The following is a 19958-nucleotide window of genomic DNA, read 5'->3' on the forward strand; positions in this document are numbered from 1 at the left end:
ATGTGGCAACAACTGGGCAGCCCGAGTGATGGCGGCCTGCCAGTAATTTACTGTGAAGTTGGACTTCACAATCAAATACTGTAAAATAATAATGGTTGTAATGTGTTCATCATAGAGATAGACATTTTTTACGGTAAAGTTCTGGCAACCACAGCTGCCAGTCTTTTACCGTAAATTTAACAGATTTTTTTTTTACAATGTAGGTTGTTTTCATGTTAATTTTAGGGAAAAACATTGTTTTTTTATTCAGTTAAAACATTATCTTTTACAGTAAAATATTGACTCCAGCACCAGTTTTAACCGTAAAAACAACAATGATTTTGCCTTCCAACCGTTAAAGAAAAAAATGTTATACCCGTAATTTTATGGTGGTGTTCTGGCAACCTCAGCTGCCAGCGTTTTACCGTAAAATCTACGTTTTTTTTTTTACAGTGTGGGTAGCTGGTTTGCCTGAGGCACAATTTTGTAGTTGTAGTCATTGTAGTGTTAATACCAGCTGAGCACTGTTTATATGCTGAGCACTAACCTACCTGAGTGTTGTTGCTAAATCTGTCCACTCTTTATGTTCGTCTGGATAATGCACCATGACACAAATCTCAAATCATCTTTGAAATCATGATTTCTTGAACATGACTGTGAGTTCACTGTACTGACCATAGTCACCAGAAGTCAGTAGATCACTGTTGGGATGTGGTGGAACGGGAGATTTGTAACCTCAGATGTGCAACTGGACAAATCTGCAGCAACTGTGTGATGCTATCATGTCAATATGGATCAAAATATCTGAAGAGTGTTTCCAGCACCTTGTTGGATAAATGCCACAAGGACTTATTATGCAGCTCTGGTGGTTACACAGCAAAATCAGCAGAGTTAAATGTTTGGTGTTGGTGAAATATTTGAGAGTAGAGAGTCAATCTGACTATTGCCCGAGTTAATCCAACTCTGAACAGAGTCTCATCTCTGTGGTTTTACTCCCAACTCCCAAAAAAACAGTGTCAAAATAAAGTGTTAAACAAGCTCTCCTTTAAAATAACTCTGAGAGTGTAAGTACGTCAAGTTCTCCTTTAAAATAACTCTGAGAGTGTAAGTATAAGGAATGCCACCTGATCTTCCCTAACCAGCCTCACCTGCCTCTCATTACCACGCCCCCTTTCAGTCACACATATACACCTTCCCCAGCACGTCTCAGTCGCGAAGTATTGTTGACTCATGTCACATACCGAGCGTTTCTATCTCCTGTTTGATTCCCCGTGTTCTGACCCTTTCTCGCTCCCTAGACCTCGTCTCCTCCCTAGCCCTCCTGTACCTCCTGGATTCTGCTCTCCCGTTACGACCCTGGACCGTCACGACCACCCCAAGAGAACGTTACCGCTGCTAATGCTAGTGATCTACTGGTCATTCCCTGTGTGTGTGATTTATGTAAATAAAAGCGACCTACTTCCGCATTTGGATCCCTCTCCACCTGGTCAATTCATTACATCAGCTTACATATTTCAGATCCTTTGATAAGTAGTTCTTCAATGAGAATGATAAAAGAGCTTGCATAGTGCCATATTGTTATATGTTGAAAATATGAGAATGTCATTCTGTATTTTTAATGGTTTTATTTTATGTGGTGCACATGTTGAGAAAAAAAAATGATAAAACATGTAGTATGTGATTCTATTTTTCAAGTTAAATTGAATTAATTGCACACCCAAAGCTGCAGTATGCAAATCAATATCAGCATGATAAATCAGTTGAGAAAAAATTGACACTGTAAGGTAGTCAGTTTATAACACTGGACTCTGGTGCTGAAAAGTTTGAACACTGAGTAGTGTTGCACAGTGGTACATTTGAACTCTTTTAAGTAGTTAAAAATAACTCTATTGCAGTGTAATTACTACAACACTTTGAAAAGTGTTAAAACAACACCCTGGGGTGTGGCCCCATATAGACACTTTAAAAGTGTTGAAATTAACTCCCATAGAGTTATTTTGTGTCTTTCGAATTTGCTGTGTAGGGTTAACATTCAATGTGCATCTATGAAAGTACTGACTGTTATCTGTGTCTTCAACTGTTTTCAACATTTTCCCTTTGCAAATCAACCTTAGCTAGCAACTTTTATCCACACAGTGCCTGCATTGAGAGTATATAATTAACACTATAACAGACAACAGAAAAGTGATGACGGAGATCCTAAAAAAGTAATAATTACGATGTTATGGTGTTATAATAGACGATGTGATAACCAGAATGTAAATAACTTTAACTGTGTTGTGATAAACAAAACATTAAACTCATTGCCGCAGAGAGACACTGTGTTGTCTGACTAAAATTATAATGACACGTATTTTAAATATCATATTAATAATATTGGTTTTAATTCCATCAACCGGGAAATGTTACATAATAGGGCAATAATCGAGAATGTGTTTTGCCAGCATTAAATGCATTATCTAAGAGTATAGTGCCAGCTAGCGGAGAGTTGGCGCTATAACAGATAAGTACAGCGGTGATAATGGGATCTGTGAAACGAATGGATAAAAATAAATACATAGCCATTCTTCATTTATAAATAAATTAAATAGGTCGATTTAAAATATATTAGAATATAAGTATTTATTCTTTTAGAAATTACAGTTAACGATAAGCGACACGAGTTTGTGGTTGTTCCAGTGATACTCTGGGATAATGCGAAGTTGACTTGACAATTCGTGGACGGTAGAGGGCGCTGTTGACTACCAATTGCGAGGGAAAGGCACAAAAAAGTAAAATACAAGCTGTACTCACTGTGCTGTTGACCCACGTGCTTCAACAGTAGCAACATATTGCGAGGCAACATACAACGAGTAAAAAATCTTATTGACATTTTGTCTGCACATCTTTTTTATTATAGTTAATATTATAGTTATAGTGGAACGACTGAACGACTGTTCAGGTGACCGTCTGAAGTTTTTTGGGGGGTGACGTTCGCCACTCTGCTAAACCTTTATTTAAATGAACATTGCTGAAGATAACACAAAGATTATCAGATTAAACTGGAACCCAAAGTGTGAAATCTGAGAGCGACCGTTTCTTTTAGCATACAACCAGTGCACATGCTGCATTAGATGTGTTGAGCCAAATAAAACAAAAATCCCTGCCCAGTTCCATTCTGGTTTTTATTACCGCGCGCTGCTGAGTCGCTCGGGCAGTCGAGTTACTCCGACTTCACGCGAACGATACGAGTCTTATATTAAACCCAAACTTGAGGCTGGGACAGACACAGAGGTCAGTCCTCACCGCACGCACATGTCTGGCGGCTGGAAGGCACGCAGCTCCGGCACCTCCACATGGGGTCCGACCGAGAGCACCGGATCAGTGCAGCTTTGCCCCGGAGGGGACTGTGCAGAGTTACTACACGTCTCCACATCTACTACTTCAAAACACAACTGAGAGCCCATTTTATCACAGCTCAACGATTACACCCGTCCTTAAGCCTGGATTGATATATTACTATCTATAGAATTTATTATTATTATCTATTATAATTTATTATTATTTTTTTACCTTTCTTTCTGAATATAAACTACATCATTTTACCATCACGCATTATACAAATCTTTTGGGGCTATTCTTTGCAAATAAGTGAATCCAATACACTTAGATATATACGATATAAACTTCATACCAATATTGCAATTCGTTTTAAAGAAATAATCATGCGTAATTATGAATTGCGTTTCATTATATGCGATTCTACATACAAGTATTCAAATGAAGGGACTGGAAAAAGAAAGCCCAAGTGATTATCATCACCGCGTTGCTCGCTCATTTGGAGGCGTGTTGTTTCGGCGGACTGTGCGGAATGCGCTGCGCTCGCGCCTGTTCAGGGCGCACAAGTGTGCGGTTTACGCTCCGGCCACACCATCTATCTACCCAACTAGGGACGCGTCACGTCATCTATTCACGTACGGGTTTTGCGCGCATTGTTTTTTTTTAGCAGTTGAAAAAAAAGTTTGCAAAAGTTGCTTCCATTCAGCCACAGGACACACGGTTCCACGTGAATGAGCGCGCGCGCTGATCCTTGGCTAGAGGCGCGCGTCGCGCGGACAAGCTCGTGCCGCTGACACTGACGTCGCTCTCGGTTCAGCGTGAGAAGAAGCGTCGAAATAACAGAGAGCGGGTTTCAGAACCTTCGTTATTCTCCTCCCGCCGCTGCGTGGTGGTTGTACACAACAGTGCGCCGTTGCGAGACAGTCATGAAGGCTTTAGGAGCCAAAACGGACCCGAAGTGCGCCGCGAAAATGGAGAGCGACTCCGGCATGGGCAAACCGCGGCACTGCCTTAGGATCATCACCGGGGTGGTTCCGTTTGTTTTCTCCGTCGTGTCCGTCGCCTTTTGCGTCCTACTGGGTGCTCAAATAAACGACATTAAAATCAGAGTCATAGATTTAGAAAGTGCGAATGGCGAGCGCGTTTTACACCCGTCCCCTGGGTTTTCAATGGATGAATTTAATTCAATGATACAGGAAAGAGTGCAGGAGGTGTTGGCACAGGTAAGTCCTACAGAAACTACCCACCTTAAACTTAATCTTAAACTTACCATGTTAATGAACCCGAACTCAGACAGCTGAATAAAGTGTTTTTGTAATTGTTTTCTCTTTTGGTTTGGTAGCGCTCCTACGAACATCTTGCTAGGATAAGGACTGCCCGTCAGGTCTCACCTGAGTGCAACTGCCCACCAGGTAACGCGTCGCTGTAACGCTGCATTCAACATGCATCACGAGCACAAACACAACACAGCTGGTAACACAGAGCGCGCGGCTGGAGTTTGTAGATCACGCGCTGTCCAGGTTATCACAGAGAAGGTGCAACTCGTGTGTGTTATGCATGCTATGCAATGTGAGCGGATCACTGCGTGTTGAAATGCGAGGTGGATTTTGAGGGATGCAGACGGGGGGAATGTGTGCAATAGCGAACCAAAAAGTGTCATTTACTAGCTATACATAGAAACCTGTCCGATGGTTGCAGAGTAGAGCCGATCAACATTGCCAAAGTCAAATACATGTTCTGTGCGTTTCTCATTGTGAGTGAACGATTTCAAAGTATTTTGAAGTATCGATATCAAAAACAATAAAGCTGTGTCAGTGGTGAAGAGTTTTTAAGTTTTATATTTTTATCTTTTACGTTCATCTAATGATTAAAGATTTACACAGTGCGTAGACCACTTTGTAAGTTACCTACTGGAAAACTGAAGTGACCGCAGACAGCCTCCAAAATGAAACAAAAGTCCGGGTTTTCCTGCGCCGAAGGTACACTCTTCCACCAGCAGATGGAAACACATATTCTAAAACATGATGGGGTGTTAAAGGACATTGTCGGGAGATGCGAAGGATCCAGCAATACGGTCCAATCAACACGTGACTAAATTAAATCAGTTTAAAAGGCATATAAAACACGTTCTTGCATTTTTTTTCACAAGGACTAAGCTGTAATTTTGAAATGAGCAACATCACTTAGAAGCCCCATTTAAATAATGCAAGTATTCAACCTTTCGACATTTTTTACCAGAAACTGTTACGCAATCACCTTTAGACTCAACTGAACAGCTTTGAGTCAAATGGTCTTGGAACTGCTTCACCAATGAACCGACGCTTAGTACTTGATCTTGTGCTGCTATGATTAATGCCTCTGTGCTATCCTTCAGTTCTGTCCTTTACGGCCATGGCAGGATTGCCTCTCCTATCTGTCATTTCATTCCAAGTCATTCCAGGGAAGGACTTATCCTGCCAGGGCATCTCATCTGCTTACACCGTGACCTTGGCCCTAAACTCGGTCATCAGCTCATCTTTGGGGGCCATTGGTTGGATGGATGTCTCATGTCTCATGCTGGACAGTTGCTCTTAGCACTCTTTAGGGTCCGCTCCCCCTCCCCCCTTGCCTTTCAACTGGTATGCAGCTTTGTATGTTGGATCTTGAGTGTTGTGCCCCATGCATTGTGAGGAGTTTTCCATCTTGATTTCAGCAGTTTCCAGGTCTTCTTTTTTGAGTTGTCTTCAGATTGGCTGATAATGTTGCTCTCCAGTGTTCTACTGAGTTCTGGTTGAAGGCATTTATGGTGTTATTGACTTGACACAGGGCTAGGCGTTCAGTCTAGGCCGAGCTTTGGTTGGTCTATTTGGTGTTGGTATCCTGGTGGACAGCTCTACCTGTCAGTAGAGTAATGGGAGTAGTGCTCTTGAACTTGTGCACATGCTCATGCACCTTGGTGGGTAACATTCTTGACGGGGGTTTCCATGCTGTGTGCAGGCAGGTTATTGGTCTGGAACCTGTAGTAAGCAGTTGGCTCATAACTCTACCAGTCAGTCATGCAGAGCTGTTAGCATCTTCAGCCAGTAGATGTGGACTATGTCATGGATTATGTTGGTGACCTGCTTCTGGACACCTGCTGTTGTAGTGCTGACTGGATCCAGCTCTGGGATGATGTGTGATTACTATCCCATAATTATCTTCAGCTCTAGGTGGATCTGTAGTTAGGGTTCTACTGAACTGTAACCGTGGTTGCTGTTAAAGAGCCCCTATTGTGGAAAACTGAATTTTCCGTACTATATTGAAATAAAGAATTTTGAAATAATATGAAAATATTGTTAATATTTTAAAATAAACTGTTCACTCCTCAAGTCCACGTATGGAATCTAAGTTGCAAAATCAGCCCCTATTGGAATATTTTGAAATGTTTCTCAGATGTCATGAGAACATAATAATTTACATATTTAGCCCCATCCACTTCCACTGTAGTTCTCATGCCTGTTTCAGCACTGAATGCTTTTGAATGAGGCACAATAAAGAGTAGCCAATCAGAGCAGAGGTCACATGTATCCTAAAGGAGCTATAACAGAACCTGTTTAAAATACTGTTTAAAATACTCATGTAAAGATGAATTATGACTGTTTTTGAAACTTAAGGTCACACAAATATTGTAAGAGGACATCAAGGAAAAATATAAAATAAAAGAAAAACGTAGGATATGGGCCGTTTAACCTTTCATTACTAGACACCAGGGCCTCATTTATAGGATGACCATTGAATTTCCTTTGTAAACCAGGGACCATGTTTGATCTGTATCTGGAGCTCTGTCAGTTTTCATTCTTCTACCTGAATTGTCTTTATCTTCATTTTCATTCTTTGTTTCTAAGTGGGGGTGGTCTGTGGTGTGTACTCTGTAGTCTAGGGTTTCAACCATAAAGTCTGCAAACTTGTTGGTTTGAGTTATACTGGTGGTTGGAATAGTTGTTGCTGCATCCATGAGTCTGGGGAACCTACAGCAGTGGTTGTCAGTAGTTAGATTACTCACAATCATCATTTGGTATGTCTGCAGTTGGAGTCCTGAATACAGATTTCCTGGTTTTGATCCAGACGCTGACCTTCTGGGCTCACGTGTGGTTGCAGTAGGTGCATCTAGTACAGTAGTATTTGGACAGCGGCACTTCTGCTTAAATGATTTCTACGATCAGAGGTATTGAATACGTGGCAACAGCGGTTTGACCCACTGCATAGCATGTCAGTCGTCTATTAGATCTGGGAGAAGGAGATGTACACCAGCACGGTTTGGAAGGACGTGTTGAGCTGCTGCGTTTCCTTTACACCTTCACTTCACACTCCACTGCCACCTTCCACGTTGCATGTGTTTGTCACCAACTCATCTAAGCTCCAAGGAAGGACGTCCCTCAATGGCACTTTAATCGTTTAAGCTTTTGAGCCTTTGCGGTGTTTTCTGCCTCTCTGTATCTACATGTTTCTTGTTCCCCACCCTGGGATTAGCCCTCCAAATGGAGGCCCGTTGTTTAATAGGACCTTTAATAAAAACTGCAGTCAGCCAGAAGAAGTACTTCCTACTGGTACTCCACCTCTCTCTCTCTCTCTCTCTCTCTCTCTCTCTCTCTCTCTCTCTCTCTCTCTCTCTCTTTCCCTCTCTCATGCTTCAAAACCCTTGGCAGCTAAATGCAGGCCAGATATGCAGGGGAAAAAAGAGAAATGGATGAAAAGAATCAAGATGCTGAAATGGGGTATAGTGGAATTTCCCATTATTGGTGTGGTTTTTCCTGAAACAGGGTACTGAAACATCCTCTGGCAACAGAACATTGCATATATTTATAACCTTTCAGTTTTAGCTTTATGCTATCCAGTTTTTGGCCAACACCGTTTTGTCATAGCTTATTTCCTTCTGTTGGAAATATTTCACAGAGTGATTGATAACATCCAACCTGATGTCAGACGCGGTTAGACGGGTCACTGGCGACAAAACAGCCACTGTTTTCTTCCTGCCTCGATTTCCCACACCACGCACAGTGCGCAAAGCTACTTAATGTCAGAACCTTCATGTCAAGAAGATCATTGCCCTTCAACTCCCCAAGATGGACTCGCCATTGCGAATCTCCTTCCCAATATTTCCCTCTCTTCGCCAGACGCTGTCAATCTACCACTCCCGTCCCCCCAGACTGCCCTAAACGATTAGGCAGGTAATTAATAAGAAGCGTGTGGGCTGGAGCCCGCTGTGCGTGTTTTGTCCCAGAGAGGCAGCCGTGGAATTACCAAGTGCTAGGTAAAGCTACGCAGACGTCCAGTCAGAGTCCAGGGCCAGCTGCTACTGGTTAGCCGACAGCCAGCCGGCGTACGACAGAGGGCGAGGGACGCCCGCGTGTGCGTGGGAGTGGGAAAGTGGGAGGGGAGAGAAAGAAAGGGATGTCAGTCGCAGGGTGGGGGTCTGTGATCAAAAGGACGCGGCAGCGCAGCGGTTCTTATGGTCCTGCTGGTTAAGACCCAGCGGAGTGGTAAATAGATTACACGCTGAGTTATGCAAATGCTACTGTATCCTTTCAACGTGTGAACTTTGGCCACATCTTGTGTGTGGTCATATTTTTAAAAGCACATTGCATACAGCAAGGCTGGTTTATGAGCTATTGGAATAATTTAAAGAGTAATAAATGATTATAAAGAGTAATAAATGGATAATTTATATAAATGTATAATAAAGAACGCATGTGACTGCTTATTCCTTTGATTAACTTTAAGCAGCATAAGGAGAGTGACTGCCTGTCACATAGCAATCTGTTGATGAAGAAATGCCATGAAGATGATGACAAGGGTTTGCTGCCTTCCTCTTTGTGCATCGGTCTGGCTTTTCTAGTCAGAACATGGCGGTCAAAACAAACAAACAACAACAACAACAAACCCCAAACAACAACAACAACAACAAAAAGCAAGAGAAGAGCAAGCACAACACTCTCACGATGATGTGGGCTGAATGAGAAAGAGAGAAAGAGGGAGAGAGAGATGAGAAAAAGGTAGAGAAAAGCAGTGCTCTCCTCAACTATCAGGGAAGCTGTTTGCTGCTCTGTTGTTTGACTCTTGGCTGCTTTTCCTGGATGGCAGGGTGGAATGATGGGGGGGGGGGGGGGGCTCCTCCTCTCTGCTGACCACAGACAAAGCTCCCAGGCACATGCAGCGGTTCTTACCACCGCACACATGTGGCTACTCCCCAGTTCTGAGAGAATGGCCCTCCAGATTTAAATGTCACGGTGCTGCTGAAAGGTTGCCGTTTGAACTTGCAGTGGAAACGCCATGCGGTCGCGAGGTTTTCACGTCGTCTGCTTCGTTGGTAGGCGGCCTTAACGGTAAAAGCCCGGCCTCTGGATTGGCAGCCACCATAGTTTGAAAATGAGGATGCATTGTCGATTGTTCTGTCAGACTGCTCATTTGAATTTGGGGAAAACAAATAGCACGCATCTGGAAATGGAATAGCAGGAATTGATGCAAAAACTGCTGAAATGGGGGGGGGGGGGGGGGGGGGGGTAACTCCGGTGCATAACGAGATGAAGCTGGAGTTGTGTCTCTGCAGCTAATGAACGTACGACGTCCTGTACCACACGGTGCATCCCGAAAGACTCATCATGACCTTTCAGAGCCCTCATCGCTCCCTGTTTGTGCCGAGACGCATCTGGAAAGCCGGTGGAAGTCGTAATTGTGACGGAGCGTGTGACACACAAAGTGGTATTAGCTTCGGTCCACTGTCTGTGTGGCATATGACCCTCGCCTCCTCACCCACGTAGCAGTGCTGCTATGCGATCCGTGAAAGACTCCTCTGTTGGACAGACAGACCCAACGGCATCTCTCCCACCGTCTCCCACCGCCGTGACTCTGAAGGGGGCCTCCCTTGGCGCTCGTTCCCACTGGAGGTTACCCTCTCTGGGTAGGGTCCTGTGCCGGAGGTGGGTGAGGGCTTCACGGTCTGTACAAAAAGCAGACCCCTAACCTCAAAGGGCACATCTGTGGGAATCTGTAGACACTGAGCTACTATGTTTGGGTCACTTCTAAGACGAGGTTCGTTTGATAATCTGCTTAAAGGACATGGCAGTTCTCTTTTTTTGGTGTTGATGTTCAGAACAAGCAAGTTTAAGTGTGGTTCATGTGTGAATGACATCACGTTGCTATGACACTAGACTACTGGAATGCTTATATGGGCCCAGTCCCTGTCTTGCTAATTTATTCTTCATATGACCTAAAAACTCTTTATCATGAAAGTGGAATTATATAAAGTCTATACCATTTATAGATATGGCTTTAGCATTACCTACACAGAAGTTCATACTTGCTAGTTCAGAGATTTACATTTCTTAAGCATCTATTGCAGCAAGAACTGCACATAGGTTTAATGTAAATTTTCAAGGTAATTTGAACATTTCTTTTTGATGTATGTACACATTATCTGATCCCAGAAGTGCCAGTGGAACCATGTGCTCATGAAACCAACTGGCTGTGTCCTCTAGTGTGGCTAAATTGAAATTAATTATTTATCCAGCATATTAATCTTCAAGCAATATTCAAAAAGTCATTACTCAGGGTGGTTTAATAAAAAATGCATTTTTCTGCACATTGAGGGTGCATATTAGATCAGCTCTATCCAAAGCCTCATGCTACCATACTAAATAGTATCTATAGTAGACAGTTTGTATACTAAACCAACTTATTGGTTCAGTGGAGTGTTCAAAATGTGCCTAAGCTAGTCGCCTGTGCATTAGCAGAACATACATAAAACGGACACGTAGAACATTTGGAGCATGTGATATGTATTATGTGGTTTTGGATACAACCATGGTCTGACATGCTGTGATGTGCATTCCAAAATTAATAACCGATTACAGCTTGTGCGTGCTTTCGAATTAGCAGTGGAGAAATCTGCACTGGCGTGTGTGCATATCCAGACCTGTCAGGAGACGTGAAGGTTGAGAGCACGAGAAGTGTCTCTCTGTGTGTGGACATGCATGTGGAGTACGTAGATGTGTTTACTGTATGTATACATGTTTACTGCATGACTAAGACATTATAGTCTCCGATGCCTTCAGTACACAAGTGTCCTGGCGCTGAACTGAGCAAATCTCACTCTGTGGCCATATCATTTCCAAGCTACTGTGATGCTCAGGGCCAAAAGACAGAGATAACCTCACATCTAATGGCGTGGAGCCTGGACTGCAAGATATTGTCACGGATGGACGTGTCTTCTCTCTGGCACCGTTCTCCTATATCTGAAAGGGGCTGTCACTGAAAGAGATGCATTGTGTCATCTATTACAAACGGCTCCGTGACGGACTTCCTAACAGGTTTAGGTAAGCAGAGCCCATGCAACGGGGATAAAAGGCGGTTAGACGTCATTGTTTTCGCTTGCAAATCGTGAAAAACCCTGACGTCATGTTATGATGGCGCCTCATTTACATCGCTTGACATTTTGCACTTTGAAAGGACAAACTAATGATTGTGTGACGGGGGGCTTGCTTTGATTAAACATTTTGCCTTAAAATCAAAGAGTCCCCTCCCCATCTAATAAATAGGCTGGTGTCAAAAACATTTATTGTGAATTAGAGGTAGGCAGGTCTGTATTACTTTCGACTCCCTTTTTTATGTTAAACAAATGGACATTCTGAAGTGATTTTGCGTTTTGCTATAAAAGGCTTATGAAAATTCATTATTTCATCATGTTTCAAAGGTTTAAAATAGGCTGAGTACATGTCATGGTTCACCCACCCTGAGCCCTCTTTTCCTGCCTGTTCTCCCTCTCCTTTCCCCTCTCCGGCTACGAAACATTGAACATCAATTGAGCCCTGACGTAACTTTCTCAGATGCATTTTTGCACGTTGGGCTTGGGTATCAAAACAAGCAGCAAGCTGTGATGACATTCATCAAGTGAGACAGTCATGTTAGTTTTGGTCCAGTCGTTTGTGTTTTGAGCAGTTGTGGCTAGAGTCTGCGTTCACATGAGACAGTTCAAACGGACGAGACGCTCTAAATGGGAAGTCCAGACATAGCTCAGGGTTCTCCTGCAGATATTTGAGATATTCAACTGAAATTACTAGACAAGGTCAAGAATTTGACATGAAATGACACATTGCCAGAGAGTCTTAAGCTGTATCTTCCCCACTTGTAACTAACTGCAAAGAACACCAAAACATTTACATCTAGCTACTTAGCTGAGGCTCAAGATGCTAGTTTGTAGATAGGGATCAGCAGTATTCACAACTGGACATATTCTAGCAGTGCTTATGAGCATTTTGAACGTTCAGTTGGCACATACGGCCTGGCTGGACACGCTTTGGGTAAAACCATCGGTTACAAGACTACACGTTTTTAATATCGCACAATATTCCACACATTTCCTCCTGTTCAGTGCACTAAACATGACAGCCAGCAAAGTGGCAAATGCCCAAATCCTGTTCAGGTGGTTTTCATGAACAACATGAGGCTAGATCCAAAAATGGTGCCTGCATTTCCATCCTTATTTGTTTTTAGTTTCTTTTTTATTTTATTTATTTCTTTTGTGGTTTCTTTTTGTTTACAGCTGCTATTGCAACACAATCTAGATATGTATGACATTAGCATTCTAAAGCCCTGATAGATACAAAGTTCTAATACTTTGCCACACTTCATGATTACAAAAGAAGTGCCTAAAAACGGATCCCCAAACATACACGCGTACACACTCACACCCACGCATGGTCAGTGGTCAGTTACAGAAGAGTTCCTTTTAACAACATGAATCATGAAGTATCAGTTGATGTTCAGCGGGTTACACATGTCAGGGAAAGAACGTTGAATCCATAGGAGGCTTGAATGTGAACACAGAACGTCATAGAAAAGTGACTCATCATTTTGTTTTAAGGACTGCAGTGAAGCACTGGGCTGCAAAGGCTTTTCTAGGCAATGTATATCTAAATATAGTTTCCTACTTCACAGTTATTTCTCACTGGTTTGCCAGAGGACACAGGATCAGAGAGAAAAGCCTTCTGGCTTGCAGTGGGATGACACCTTACACACTTGTGTATATTGCCAGTGCTAGTGAAGGCCAGCAAGACCATCCCTTTCTTTTTAAAAGCAGTTCGAAGTTCATGTGATATAGGCGAACTTAGTTTGAAAGGCATGTATTAGAGGACAAACGGCTGGCAAATCAAAATTTTATATCATCAAAATGAAAATGCGTTAAACAGAACTGACAGCTAATACTGAATTAAGTTTGATATATCTTCAGGCGGCGATTCAGTTAAAAGGGGATTAATTTTATAGCCTGTCCTTAAAAATGTCCTTTCAGCTGGTGTCAGAGTGCTTTGTAATTATAAGAACTTTCAACTGACACTTGCCCTGCTCCCTATTAGTGCTGGCACTGCGTTTCAAGGGATCCCTTATCTTAGAACTATTAGAAAGCACAGCTCTAAATATGTCTTTAATTAACCTAACAGATGCCACAGTGACCTAAAATGGCATTAATCAGTTTTCACTTATTGCAAAGCTTCTCTATTCACCACTTTTTCATATTTGCACCTTGTCAGCACGAATATTTTTCTATGCAAGGTAAGTCATGAGTTTTAAGTCTTTATTCACCATTTTTAGCATAACTTGAACATGGATTTAGGACAGAGGGTTTCAGCATTAGGCCACAAATTCCTTTTCCGGTCCTGAATTTTGTCTTTGCCAGTAGTTAATAGAACAGTAAATGTCAATCCAGTCAGAGAATGTCAAGATGAGGCTTGTGTGCAGTGTTATCACATAGTCAATCTTGGTTTATATTATTGGACTACATGTGACATTATGTAAAAATGGTTTGAAGTAAACATTCAAGAAACCAATGTCTCCGTCACAGCCCAACAAAGTTACCTCTACTCATCACAGCTCAACAAATTCACCTCTACTCATCACAGTCCAACAGTCACCTCTACTCATCACAGCCCAACAAAGTCACTCCAGATCTTCATTGCCCAATACAGTGACTTCAGAGACAGGACAGGCTGGAGTGAAGCTCAATAATCAGTTATGTAGTCAGTGTAGATATAGCGTTATTACTCAGAATTCCAGAATTCATTGCAGTATGAAAGAGCTTTAGGTTTCACTAAAGTGTATGTGACAGGCTTTTTACCCGAGGGCGATATTATTAATATTAATAATAATATTATTAAATATTTTAATATATTAATAAATATTTTAAGGCAAACAGTTCCATATAGTAACTGAAATTGTCAAATTTAGTTATGAAAAGTGGTTCAAAGCAAGGCTGTTCCCATAAACATAAAAATGTTTAGACCTCATAGACCATAACAAATTGTAAGAATATTTCATATTCTTGTGATTAACAGTAGTGAGTTTTAATGAACACCTTCACCAGGTGTATGACCACGAGCAGCCACCATACCCAGTCCCAAACCTGGGGTCTTCCAGGTGACAAACTATGTGCTCTCACCCCCATACCCAAGAGCCAGCTGTCTAGCACAGCAGCCAGAGTACACATCTACCTTCCTGAGTGATGGTGTTTGCTCCACTACACTCACCTTTAGGGGATGCTCTCCATCACACAACCTCCATCTTTGGGGTTGGTGTCTGTCACATTCATGGGGAAACAGACCCTATCATACTACCCCCTTCTTCAGGGGGTGACAGTCTCCATCACGTTACCCCCTCCATCATGGGGTGACAGTCTCTGTCCCTCTACCCTGAACTTTGGAGAGTACACCACCGCCTTCACCTACACCTTCTGTGTGAACCTCAAGCATCATCCCTATATTCTGGGTCACTCTCATGCCCGTGTTGACAAAGCAGTCAAACACACATTTACCCTCCTGGGTGATGGACTCTGTCATAAGACATGTTAATTCATTCAAGATAATATATTCCCACTGTAGTGGTAGTAATACAAGGCAGCAGTCATGGTGGGTCATAGTGGCTAGGGCTCATACATAAAAAGAAACATGTAGCCTTCACAATGCACCACAAGCTGATTTTACACATCATCAGAACACATAATTTCAAGTTTCTGACTTTATTTCATCTGTCAGAGAGGAAGCAAATACGATATGTGGAGTGCTCACGGCTTATCAGCTTGTGTGTGCTTGTAATTCAGGGGTGTCCCATGAGCAAGGCTGGTAGTAATAAAAAGTTACAGTGGGAATACCTGTAATAGAGTATGTATCCTGAAAAAATCAGTGGGCCAGTCATTACGGCAATATATTACTTGGGCAGAGCAATGCTGTCCCCCCCTTGATTTCAGAATTGGGTCATGTCCCTCAACAGGTTATTGAGTAGTAACCTTTGAGATCCCCTTGATCTCAGAATTGGGTCACATCCTGCCCCTCATCAAGTTGTAACCTTAAAGCTAAGCCTAGATCTAGATTGCTATTTCATCAACCTCCTGTCACAGATGACATCTTTAAACATCATTACTGGGCTTTTATGTATCCAGACGATTTACAACATCCTTCCCTCTTACCCACAAATAGTTCAGATATTGCCCAAAAATGCCTTGCAACTGTGTTCGTCTGCTGTATGGCAACCTGCTTTTGGGCTGTGGTTGTAAAGGTTGTAGACTGGGCCCAATACAGATATGGAGCTCAACCAGAGATGCGCTGCGTGATGCTGTGTAAGGTTTAATTTCTCGGCTCTTTGGAAACAAAATTCCACACACTGTGGAGCTTCAGTGATACAAGTGCAAGTGGCTGTAAAGGTCCTGGTGAGGGTGCTTGGCTACCTACCAGAGAGACTTGTGTAGCGGTAGAGAGAACTTAAACGCAACAGGGAAAATAAGGGAATGATTGAGAATTTATATGCCCTCTTCTTAATAGTCAAAAGCCGTTATAATGCAGGTAAATAGGTTCCTTCTGGCCTTCTCCTGGATTAGTGGCACCCAGCCAAAGTAAACAAGAAACGAAACCGAGAAAGCACTTTGCTCATTCTCACGGATACCACTAATGTCCCACCAGAGCCTCTGTCAAAGTGGCCAGTTTGTAATACCGCATGCTTGTGGCAATCTGAGAACTTACGAAACCTTGAGGAGTGTTATTGCACCAGGTCCTCTCATCTTCTCACCAAAGGAAACACACGGCTTGCTCGAACAGCGATATTACACCACAAGAAATCCTTTATATGAGCTGATTAGAACACATCATTTCAACTTAAAGTAATTCCATCTGTCAAACGGGGCAAGCAAATACGATACGCGGAGTGCTCCCGGCTTGTGTGTGCTTGTAATTTATTGGTGTCCCATGAGCAAAGCTTGGTAGTAATAAAAAAAATTGCAATGGGAATGCCTGTAATAGAGTATGCATCCTGAAAAAGTCAGTAGCCCAGTCATTACTGCGATATATTACTTGAGCAGAGCAATGCTGTCCCCCCCTTGATCTCAGAATTGGGTCATGTCCTGCCCCCTTTTCTAAATCAACCATGTTTATTTGCAGCGTTCTAAAGACTTTCCCATGTGCACACAAGCCGGGCGATTCGGGCGCTGCTTCATAACTGCTCACTTGACTCGTTCCATTGTGCTGCTGTCTGGATTACGGCTGCCAGCTTTTTCACATTCCCACTCGCATCACTGTCGCAATTCTTCAGATCTTCCCGCACCAAAACTAACTCGTGCTTCTTCCGAATGATAAAGAACTAAGCAAGATCACCAAATGCTGACAGGAATCTGTGTTTAAGAAATGCGCTTAAGCAATTTGTTTTCCAAAATATTGTTTTTCAAAAACCTAATCTTTCTTCATCCGCCTCCCATCTATCCAGACACATGTGATACTGGAAATGTTCAGATTATAACAAGCAGTCTTAATTGACTTTGGCTGTTTAGGGTATTTACATGTTTACAATACAAAGACAAAAACAATAGCTGGGGACATACCAGAGCACGTACTGGAAACAACAGCACATGCACATTGTACAGGGAGACTGTGTGTCAGAGATATGGGTCCTCATGAGCAGCCTAGGTCATTACGTGTCCGTGCCTGACGGAAAAGGGTTTTATTTTGCTTTGGAATGGCAAACGCAGAAGTGGACTGGAATCCAGGACACCGCAGCTTCAGGACATCTGAAAGGACTTCGGGACTCACTGCTCCGACTCTGGCACTAAATGACTCATACCTCAGAGAAGGCCTGCAGGAAGTAGATCATCTCGGGTCATGTCCAATCAGCCGTGCGCTTCCAGTGTTGCCCGTGTGTGCCTTTGATGAGACGAGTGAGAACAATGAAGTGCCACAATTGAAAGACATCAAAGCAACGGCAGATGATAATTCAAATGTCCTCTGATGATGAATAGCGTGTCACCAGGGGATTTCTCAGTCAAAGTTCTATCCGAATCTCGCCTCAGTGTTCGCAAAACCCACCCAGCGCTTCATTCCACTGGGCCATTCAAATTGATCTCAGCCATTCAAATTTGTTCCGGTGACGGTCCGACTAGAGTCTTATCTTTAGTGTTTAGTCCTGCTTCTCAGAGAGGGCTGATCTAATGAGAGGCATGTCAAGTTAAGGGCCTGAATCATTGGATTGGGGTTGAGATGTGCAGAAGAAGAGGGTGTGCAGCATCACGGGGACCTGGAATCTTGTCTGTGCACCCCACGAGGGAGTTATGAACAGAGGAAGCCACAGAAACGCAAGACTAAATACTGAGGTGAAACTGTAACTGAGCCAAAGCTAAATATTGACTTCAGACTATGAAGACACAAGAACAGTGGACCCCGTTTTAAAATATAGATCTTAGTGGACTTTGGTCATAAGAAATCCCCACTATAGCCCGCGCTCTAAGATTGACATGTTTCTGCTTTGGAACTGAATTAGTTTGAGCTTTAATCATCACACTGATTGTCCTTATCTGGGCAGTTTTCATTATTTACATGTTGACATCCATATGCGAGGCTAATACATATTAAAACTACAAAAGTGTATCATTGCCCAGTTTTAAATAGCCATTACACATGCCAATTATACATGGCAATAACTGTAAACATGGCAGCTAACACAAGGGAATAGAAAAATAAAATGGTTTCATTCCCTAACCTTTCTCTTTAAATGTTACGCGTCATTTCTCATTAAGAGCCATAAACTGCAGGATGTTGTCTGGGATGACTTTATCTTTCTGCCATTTTCAAATGTCTGCTAGATACCACTGCCATGGTTGCTTTTGTTCACTTGTTAATGCTGTCTCATGTTCTTTGTTTCGATCCATTGGAATGATAACTTTTCAATGGGCAGATTAGATTAGTGGTTTTGAAAAGCCATTATTACACTGCTGCCTCAGTGTAGCTCAGTTTAACTTTTGTTACAAGCTGCAAGTCTTTTGTTCTCTTTTGAAACTACAAAGAAATCCTGCACAGCAGACAGTCTCACTCTGCAGTGTCGGAGTGTGAATATGCACGCATTAATAATTCATGCATCGAAGAACAAACAAAACCCAAATCAAAACAAAGAAAAACAATAAAACGAGAGGTTCCAAGTTATCAGATATTTCAATATAGAGCCAGCACCAATAATATTCAAAGTGCGCTTCTCAGCCAATGACATTTTGGCCACCAATATATTCTTGCAATTCTAATGTTTAGGACTTAGGTCATAATCAGAATAATAATAGCAAAATTCCATATACTCTGTATGGCCCCTTCCTGATATTTCCCAGCATAAACACATCTGCCATCCACAGCAGGTGTGTGGCAGGAGGGGAAGGTGTTTTGCTGCTGGACCCTTCCGGAAAGTTGCCCTGGAGAACGTTTGCATTTTCATACCGTATCACAACCTGTTCCGTTCGTATAACGCTACGTTAGATTTTATGGATTTTTATTGTTTTCTCCCCCAGCGCTGAATATTGCGTGAGCACCCGTGCACAGGAGGACTCAAGCGGTGTCTCTAGAGTGATGTGGAAAAACACTTAGGAGTTTTCTGCTTCCCTTTGATTTTCCTGAGCGTGTCTCCCGGGGCTGCCAGACAGGGGTCCTCTTATGTGGGAAAGCGCAATGGCTCGTGTCTGGCCCTCAAAAAGACCCTCTCACGACATTGAGAAATGCACAGTTGTCTGGACTATGTCGGGAGTGTGTGTGTGTGTGTGTGTGTGTGTGTGTGGGGGGGGGGGGGGGGGGGGGGGGGGTGCGGTCTGTGTTTGCGTGGCTTATAGCCTTTACCGCATTTGGAAAGGGACCACAGAAGAACAAAAAAATAGAGGCACAGTTAGATATATATGCAGGGTACATGTTTTGTTTTGTGCAATAAGCAATAAGCACCTGGCACCAGCAACAATACTTCATAGAAGAGCCGTTCGTAGCAATGGAACAGTGGTCATTCAGACAGATGTGGCCTTTCATGTGAAATGAAATTAGCATTGAATCCAAACACTAGGGAACGAGTGCGCAAACAAAATAACATCTCTGAAATCCCTCGGGAAACACCAGGAGGCAGCTGGAATGTCAGCTGATGGCATTAACGTCATTACGTCATTATGCCGACCGCATTGTGCGGTCATCGTGTGGTCATTAAAACATACGGATTCGATGCTGCCCTGAGGCGTTAAGTGACCTGCGGCCTTCGCGTGGTGAGGAGGGTAAATGCAGCAGGGTGCTAGTGGCCCTCTTTCCCGTGTCACGCTGCTTTAGTGCCCTTTTATAGCCACTTTCCCTCTCCCTCACTCCACACACTTTTCAGTCAGCACA

At 42.9% G+C, this 19958-nt stretch overlaps 1 protein-coding gene across 8 annotated transcripts in view; it reads left to right on the forward strand.

Annotated features, from left to right (window-relative positions):
• Positions 1-3819: 3819 nt before the first annotated feature.
• The window catches only part of col25a1 (collagen type XXV alpha 1 chain), a 134555-nt gene continuing 118416 nt past the window's right edge, over positions 3820-19958 (forward strand). For 7 of the 8 annotated variants that reach the window (XM_076972407.1, XM_076972408.1, XM_076972406.1 and 4 more), the window contains exons 1-2: positions 4487-4520; positions 4640-4709. Coding sequence is in view for 1 of the 8 variants with exons in the window: in XM_076972413.1 (XP_076828528.1) it covers positions 4224-4520; positions 4640-4709 (367 nt within the window). In the remaining 7 variants the exon portion in view is untranslated. Of the gene's footprint in view, positions 4521-4639; positions 4710-19958 lie in introns of all 8 variants that reach the window. The other variant, XM_076972413.1, reaches the window with a different exon arrangement.

The sequence above is a fragment of the Brachyhypopomus gauderio genome, chromosome 14 (assembly GCF_052324685.1).
Source record: "Brachyhypopomus gauderio isolate BG-103 chromosome 14, BGAUD_0.2, whole genome shotgun sequence".
Taxonomy (NCBI): Eukaryota; Metazoa; Chordata; class Actinopteri; order Gymnotiformes; family Hypopomidae; genus Brachyhypopomus; species Brachyhypopomus gauderio.